The sequence below is a fragment of the Medicago sativa genome, chromosome 2, assembly GCF_051527215.1.
Source record: "Medicago sativa cultivar Bolivia chromosome 2, Bolivia_mono, whole genome shotgun sequence".
NCBI lineage: Eukaryota > Viridiplantae > Streptophyta > Magnoliopsida > Fabales > Fabaceae > Medicago > Medicago sativa.
The window spans coordinates 16,594,422-16,603,466 of record NC_140750.1 but is presented as its reverse complement, the minus strand read 5'-3'; the positions used below and the strand labels follow the sequence as shown (position 1 = coordinate 16,603,466).

Here is a 9,045-nt window from a genome sequence, read left to right as displayed (position 1 = left end):
TTTTTCAAAGCAGATTAGTCAATATTAAACGACAATTGATACTTTATATAAGTAACATGTTCATAAGAAAAAGACAATAGGGACAAATATCATACAACATGATAAGATTGAGATCACGTATCAATAAAAGAAAAGATAAAAGGATTTGTCCAAGCACTAAATCGGCGCAACAATGCAACCATTATCATAGTACTATTAAATTAAACAGCAATGATAACTCAAGTTGAGCTAGTTAATATGTTCTATGTATAAAATAATTAATGTATGAAATATTGGTAGCCATATATAGAAAGCCTCAGTGGCAAGTCAGAAACATATCATATCATAACACATCACTAAAAAAAGAACAATGAAATTTGTGGTGAGTAGTGTTTATCTTATACTATGTTTTGCTTCTTCCATTTTCATTGTCATGGCCTTAGAACAAAGAACACATCATATTTTTGGCAGTGATGAATACTATGTTCGTGTGATTAATGGCTTCACAGATAATTCCTCAGTTCCTTTGGTCATTTGGTGTTCATCAAAGGAAATGGATCTTGGTGGTCGAGCTTTGCAAGTACATGATGAATTTAGCTGGACCATGAGACCTAATTTTTGGAGCAGCAACTATATGAAGTGTACAATGAAATGGGATAGTACAAGGAAGATTTTTGATGCATTTGAAACTTCTAGGGACATAGAACGTTGTGGCTTACATAGGTTGTGTTCTTGGAGGGTTACACAAGATGGGTTTCATTTTAGTAATGATGAAGTGAATTGGAGGAAGGATTTTATATGGTGAGTGAGTGTGTGATGCCAAGGTTTTCTCCTAGCTTGGATTCACCAAACCATGTTTGCTATTTTTAGTAATCTGTTTACAAGAGATGTGAGGAATTAATTTTACATAATTATAAGAGAGTATATTGCTTTTGTAAGATCACACTATGCACCTTTTATGTGTAGAATCATATAACATCTATTAAGGTGTATTTAGCGAAAACAACTTAATCAAGTGATTGTTTGATAAATGCGTATTGTGCAGGTGCTTACACATAAACCAATATTGCTATCTATATAAAAAAAAGGAAAAAAACAGCTCGCATTGCTCTAACATTAGCCCAACTTTTCTCCCCCAAAATCAAAGGATCATCGGCAAATTGAAGTTGGGAAATAATAATAGTGTCATTCCTACCAACTTGATAGCCTTAAAAAAATATTGTTCATAACCATGGCCTCCATCATGACAAGCAAACCTTTAGCAGCCAACAAGAACAAAAAAGGTGAGAGAGGGTCACCCTGCCTCAACCCTCTCTCCAACGGAAATTCTTCAGTAGGACTACCATTCACTAACATGGAAGTTGTTGACGTACTGATACTCTTCTTCATCCATTTCCGCACATTAACTAAATGATTTTGTGCCGAACTGTGATGACGAATGGAAGCCCTAAGGTTGCACAAATATTTGATATGTTAGAAGAAAGTAAACATTTTTACCTAAATTATGCGCATAGTGTCGGGTTTAGTTTGCGTTCATCATCGGAAACTATAGATAAAAATGGTGTGAAACGTTGGAAATACTTTGTTTGCTTGAAAGAAAGTTATTTACCAGATAAGAAGCGAAATGCTAACGACCACGTGTACGATTTTGTTCGCTATAGCAACACCACATATATTGGAAAATTAACAAAAAGCCTTGAACAATGTTTGTTTTGGCCAGTTTCGTGTGTCAGCTAAGGTGGCTCACTTCGATAGGTTTTCTAGTCATAGGCTTGGGGAGAGGGAGAGTGAGCCTCAGATGAGAGAGTTTGTGCAAGGAGAGAAAGGAGAACGTGGGAGGAAAAATTGTGAGCGTGGGGATTACCGTCGAGAAGGAGGAGAAGGGGTAATAGCAATAGGTGTTGGGAAGGAGGGGAACCGTGAAGGAGTTGATGAAGGGGGAAAGGTGGGTATAACGTCGGTGAGGGAAGAGGGAGTGGCGGATAAGAGATCTTAAGTCGATATGTTGGTTAATAATACGAGGAACTGAGTGTCAAATGAGAATCAACTTTTTAAGGAGGAGCAACCTTGTATGTTTGTTCGTAAATATCGGTTTGAGGAAAATGATTTAGCTTGGGCAAGAAATGGTTTAGTAGCAACATTGATTAATGTTGAGTCCATACCGTTACTGCAACAGTGCATCACTAATGTCAGGTTTGAGGAGCTGGATATTATTCCTATGGGAGAAGATAAGGTGTTCTTGTAGTGTTTAGTGAAATCAGATGTGACGACCGTTCTTAATGGCGCTAAGGATTTATTTTGTAATCTTTTCACTTCACCTGCATAATGGAATCATAAGGTTACAATTTTTGAAATAGGAGCTTGGGTTTGACTTTATGGTGTTACAATTTTTAAATTATGTGTTTTTGAATGTGGACCGTTTCTTAGAGAGGATAGTCGTACGGTGGACAAAGAAAAGTTAGATTACGCGCGTATTTTACTAGCTACTTCTTCTCTAAAGGTCGTTAATACGATTGATAATATTGTGGTTGATGGGGTTTTATTGGAAGTTAAAATTGTGGATGAGTGAGGTTTTCTCTAGGTGAAGATGAGTGTTTGTTTGATGATGAATCTGATTCGGTTTCCTCTCACTCGGAACTGGATGAGGTGTATGGCGAGAATGAAGACAGCCGTGATATTGATGCGTTGGTTTAAAAGATTAATGAGGATTGGGTCGAGGCAAAAAGGGGTAGGCAGCAACATGATGTCTTTTGTGAGCAGAGGGAGAGTGTAGTGTCCCCTCCTTCGAAGAAGGGTGTTAATAGTTCATCATCCTTTATACCGAGAGTGGATGAAGTGGATTTAAATGCAGCACATGAAATTAAATAATGTTGTTCAAGAATCACATTCATCTAGTAGAGTGGGAAGTGAGGAGTTACGGTCGGAACATGTTTCTCAAGAAGTGCCTTCGTTGAGTAGTTTTCCTCAAAAGGCTACTCCCAAAAAGGTTCAACGAACAAATTCATGTCCTCCAATTGTTACATATTTTCTGGTGTCCGTTTTCTGGTGTCCGACCTTTAAAGTCTAGAATGGTTGAATGACCATGTTGAATGACCATAATTATGGTAATTTCTGGTGTCCGTTTTCTGGTGTCCAGCCTTTAAAGTCTAGAATGGTTGAATGACCATAATTATGGTAATGTTGGTCCAATTGGATTCGAACTCAGGACCTTGGTTAAGCTAGAAGAGATCATCGCCATCTCATCTAATCGCTCTTGGTTTATTGATGTTCTATTACACTATCTTTTATGAGATTATCCATAGACATTTAAACAATAGAAATCTATATCATTAATTGTTATCTTTTATTTCTATCTTTCTTTCACTCCTTCATTAGTTAAGTCAATCAAAGATCTTTGAATAATTTTTAAAAATTAGGTAAAATTTTAGTTTTAGTCAATATTCTTTAATTATTTCCCCTAAAAAAGTATTCTTTAATTATTTATTTAGTTAATGTTTATTTTTTTTAAAAACAAACCAAAATGAAATATATTACCACCAAAAGGTATCCTACCTAGCATAAGATGTGCTAGAACATGACACAAAGTTTACAATTTACAAACACAGTGGTCCAAACTAACAAAATAATAAGAATCCATAAAATTAAGCAATGCGCAAACAGACAAGAGGGATAAGTCATTAGCTATGGTAACCACAAACAAAAGAAACATTTTTTTGCCTTAAGCCACCCAAAAAAAGGGGGCTTAATTTTGTTTATCAGAGAGTAGTGTTTTCCTTGTTCTTAAAAATCCTACTATTTTGTTCTTTCCATATAACCCAAGCGCAAGAAAATCAAATGAGAAGCATAATAGTGTGCCGCGCTTTAAACGTTCCTTCCAAGTTACCAAACTGAACAAATGATATGTAAAATAAACATAACAATTTATGATTGAGATAGAATAAAGACCCACTTTGATTGGTCTGGAGATGCTAGCTTGAGACTTTGGAGTATGCTTCTCTCAATATCTTAAATTTAATTTTTTTATAAAAACAATTTGGGTGAACTATTTTAACTTATTAAAAAAATATTGAGATAGAAGAAATTTATTTCTAGTGTTTTCGTAGCACTGCTTGTGTTTGTTCTTCTTAACATTCTACTAAGATAAATTTGCTAGCTTTCTAGTGTTTCTCGGTAGCACTACATGTGTTCCTTTCTAGATTTTATAATAAATTTTGCGATGTAGGAACAAAAAAGACAAGCCAATTTGGTAGGCCTAATGGTCAGTTATTATTAAAGGAAATATTAGCATATGCCACTCTATTGGCAAATATATTTACATGGAGATAAAAATCTAACACCAATAAGACATTAAATGAAATATTAGCATATGTCACTCTATTGGAAACTTTAATTTAACTATGCCACATGTCATTTTGTAAGAAACTTATGGTTGCCATGTGAAATGTTTTCTCATGTAAGAAACATACTATTTTAATCATTCATGTTAAATAATTTGAAAACCTTCTATCAAAAACATTATTATAGGATTTCTATAAAAAAAATATTTATAAATAACTTGAATAGACAACTATAGACGAAAACCAAATATATTTATATCTCGATAAAAATCTAACGCTAATAAGACAATATATGGGAATCCATAAAAAAAATACTATATTGGTGAAAAGATATTAATATCTCTATGAAAATGTATCCTAAAAAAAAAATCTTTATGAAAATGTATTATTGTTTAAATTTCAATCATATTTTGTCTTTATGAGAGGAATCATACCTTGTTTTTGTTAGATCAAACCTATATTGATCATTCTTTATTTTTGTATTTTTTCAAACGAATAAATACTTTTATTTTTTCAATAGGATATAATCATTATTAAAATAATAATGTTATAATAGAATTTCATATTGTAGCATAAAGTAATCTGTATCTCAATATATGATGAAAATTAACATGTGCTTGGAACAGGTCACCTATGCTAGTCTATGCCATTCACAATCAATATAATGTACCAAAATAAATTCCAAGTATTGTGACATGTCTTTTTAACATTCTCAACAAACTTTAAATGTGGTAGTATTGTCAATTGTTTAATCATGTGCAATACTTTAATAAAATTGTTTTAATTCATTGACGATTGTTACATTAACTCATTCATTTGTTTTAATTCATTCATTTAAAATGTTCATAAATTGATGTTGTGCGGCTGTGAGGCATGCTCTTCGTAGTGGCTGTGAAGTCATAATATATGCAATCCTATAACAGGGTTGGGAGAAAAATAAAATAAGGTTGGGTGTTGATCACACCAACCAACAAGGTTCATGGCTAGAAGTAATTTTATTATCATTTATTACTTTTGACTATATTTGTTCTTTGCGATTGTGAATTTGTGAAGACAAGAAATGAATTTTTGCTTGAAATCCATGCAAATTTATCTTTACTTCCAATAACTATCCGTGAACCTTGTTGTTGACATGTTGTGCGACGCGCTCTTCACAAGGGTAGTGAAGCCATAGTACATACAATCTAAAAATAAAGGTGGGAGAAAAATAAAATAGGGTTGGGTGTTGATCACACCAACCAACAAGGTTCACTGCTAGAAGTAATTTTCTTATCATTTTTTACTTTTGACTATATTTTCTCTTGTTCTTGTGAATTTGTGAAGCTTCCAAATTAATAGGGAGAGTTTTGTCATCTATTATAATTCTACCCAACTCAACAAATTAATTTGTGCAGCTGTGCGTAGAAGACACCAAATTTAAACACACATATTATTAGAGACACTAATCTATATCTCAAAAATGACTTTGGTGGAAGAAGATATTAATTAATGCAATTAAAAGTCTATTTTGGATGTGTTTTTGTAGTAAATAGTTGGGTCCTTGCTTTTTTTTGTGAATGGTTTACATTATCACAAAATTGTATACTTAAATTGTCTTGGTTGTCATTTTCATTATAGTTTATCATTCCTTGAAGAGGATATCAATCATTATAGCTATATGCATTACATAATCAAGACAAACACAAGCACGCACACACGTGTGCGCACCCACTCATAAAAAATAGAGCACTAAAATCATGATTTTCACATGACACTAAAAATCTATGGAATGGCTCAGAGTGCGACTATGTGTACCCTGCAAACATACCCAATTATGAACATTTTAAATGAATGAATTAAAACAAATGAATGAGTGAATGTAACATTTGTCAATGAATTAAAACAATTTTATCATAGTATTGCATGTAATCAAACAATTGTCAATGACTTCCATATGTAAAGTTTGTTGAGAATGTTAAAGAGACATGTCATGTATACTTAAAAAAATTGATGGTAGAAAAGACATTTTATTGATTGTGAATGGTATAGACTAGCATAGGTGATCTGTTCCAAGCACATGTTAATTTTCATCGTAGAGATGCAAATTACTTTATACTATGATATGAAATTCTATTTTTATAATTATTATTTTAATAATGATTATATTCTATTGCAAAAATAAAAGTATTTGTTTGTTTGTAAAAAACTACAAAAGAATGAATAGTTCAATATAGGTTTAATCTAACAAAAACAATGTATGATTGAAATTTAAACAATAATACATTTTTATATGGATATTAATCTCTTTTCATGTAAAAAAAAAAAAACCATTCTGGTGTATTGTCTTATTAGTCTTAGATTTTTATCTAGATATAAATATATTCAGGTCTTTCATAAATATATTTTTTTCATAGAAATCCTTTAATCATTTTTTTGATAGAAGGTCTTCAAATTATTTAACATGAATGCTTACGTAGTATGTTTCTTATACGAAGAAAACATTTAATTTGACATGTCAACCATAAGTTTCTTACAAAATGACATGTGACATAGTTTAAATAAAATTGCTAATAGAGTGACATATGCTAATATTTCCCTTAATGTCTTATCAATGCTAGATTTTTTATCTAGAAGACTAAGATGTATGACTTTTTTATGAGATGAAAATCAAAATTATGTAGGATAAAAAAATTTGCACCCCTTAACTCAGGGTCCTGGATATGTCACTGTTTAGGTATGCAGTTTTCAACTATTTAATAATTAGGTATGTTTAGGGGTATACATAGTCTTACTATCATATTCGTTCCTACAGTTTTGAGGGGGCCGTGCGAATTATGATTTTTGTGCCCTATTTTTATGAGCAAATGCGTGCGTGTGTGCGTGCGTGCAAGTGCGGTAATTTTTTTTGTAGATACAAGAATGGAAAGAGTGCAAGGCAGAGACATTATCACATGGATGAGTCTGCCAATGGTATGACTAACAATGTAAGACATCATGCTACTTTTTAGGTGAAAAATCCATTCTTAGATGTAGTAAACCCTGTTTTACAGTGATTCAATCTACATTTGATAATGGATCCACTTGGCAGCTTTGTGTAAATGTAAACACTGATTGAAATTAGCACTCATTGCACGAAGAATATTGCACCAATTGCATTAATAGAAATCAGTTTCCCAACACTACCTAATATATCTATAAATTATTTTGGAACAGACTCATCATAGAAATATGTGTAAAACAACAACACAAGAATAGAAAGCTACTCAAAGTTTACCTAAATATAGCTACCTATAGTTTAGTTTAACCAAGATATAATAATGCATTTGTTGAATTCATTTTACCTTTTATGTACATATTTACCCAATTGCATTAACAGAAATCAGTTCCCCAATTGTTCAGTCAATTAAGTTCAAAAGCAATTATGAAATCAAAATGAGATTTCAGCAACAAAAAACTAAAACTTAACAATTAAAAAGTGAACTTAAATCAACAAAAACTCACAAATATATGAAAAATGAAGAGTAGAATAGAACCTAAATGGATTTTGCTCTAATGATGGATCTACTTATTGGGGTCTGGGTATCATAGGAACCCCCAACGTCATCATCAGCCTGCATCTCATCAACGAATTCCTCATCCCTCATCCCGCGCCTTGTGGTCCAGATGATTCTCATAAGTGCAATTGATGCTGGTCGTCCATCAATAGAGCGACTTGAGTGATTGGTGTTGCTTTCGTGCATGCTTCCCATGCTTGACACTCCTAGTTCATCAGATGTTGATCTTTTCCTTGTTCCTGTGATCTGCAAAAGTTTTACAACCTTGAAATACTAGTAATGATGGTAAATAACTTCCAAAAACGAAAGTAATAGAAACGAAAGTGTGTACGGTACTTGTGTAACCAGAGCATACAAGGGCAGCGAAACGTAGCTGCAGATGAATATCTTGCCAAACCTTCAAAACATTCATCAAATTCATTTCAAGATTATAGTATAGATTTTGAAATGCATATTGCAGCATGCCATTTTATTGAAAAAAGAGAATTTGAAATCAAACATACCCCAAAGCTATTTTGAATATTGAAGGCGTAATACCAACATTAAGACAAGCAAGCCGACCGAATGAACTCTGCAAATTAAGATATCATCATTAATTATTAGCCAATTACCATACTACAAAATAACAAATTAACAATATTTAAGGTGTAAATATGGTCATTTACCCATAGCCATGTGCAATAAGCTATTTGAAAAGCACTCTGCAAGATTAGAGACTATTAGTTAGTTACAAATATTAACAACTCCAAAATTGAAAACGCCTCAAAATAATTTGCTCTCATTAATGCAAAGATTGAACTAGGAAATTTTCCCTACTTATTTGTCTGCATGTGCATTAGAATATTTTAAACCATGTAGCACTAACACATTATGTTGAAAGCATATCTTAAACTATGTAGCACACTAACAAAAGTAATACATATGGTTGCATTCAATTATTATGGTTTTTTGAAATTTATTATTTATGTCAATATATTAGTGTTAGTTTTGTGTTTTATCTTATTTTTAGATGAATTTAACAAATTGAATACCTCAAACAAGGAAAAATGGAGAAGATAAAGAACAAATCGAGGCTTCCCAAACCAAAAGTATTTGTCGGAGCCTTGAATGTGGGGATTCCTTTGGATTACTCCATGTCTCTGTGATTTCCAGAGACATGTTGGACAATATGGCTTGTCGAACGGGTGACAATTCAT

The 9,045-nt window shown here is 32.5% G+C and overlaps 2 protein-coding genes across 2 annotated transcripts; one reads left to right on the top strand and one right to left on the bottom strand.

Moving 5' to 3' along the window:
• LOC146945007 (S-protein homolog 5-like) lies at positions 1-1,007 on the top strand. The gene has a single exon (XM_085743386.1). The coding sequence runs from the start codon at positions 350-352 to the stop codon at positions 782-784; it is 435 nt and encodes a 144-aa protein (XP_085599512.1). The 5' UTR covers positions 1-349; the 3' UTR covers positions 785-1,007.
• Positions 1,008-7,828: 6,821 nt separating this feature from the next.
• Positions 7,829-9,045, bottom strand: LOC146945006 (MLO-like protein 8). Its single transcript, XM_085748014.1, has 5 exons — positions 8,881-9,045; positions 8,536-8,550; positions 8,353-8,420; positions 8,195-8,246; positions 7,829-8,095 (listed from the first exon to the last, which is right to left on the bottom strand). Exons 1-5 carry the CDS (start codon positions 9,043-9,045, stop codon positions 7,829-7,831), a joined length of 567 nt encoding a protein of 188 aa, XP_085604140.1.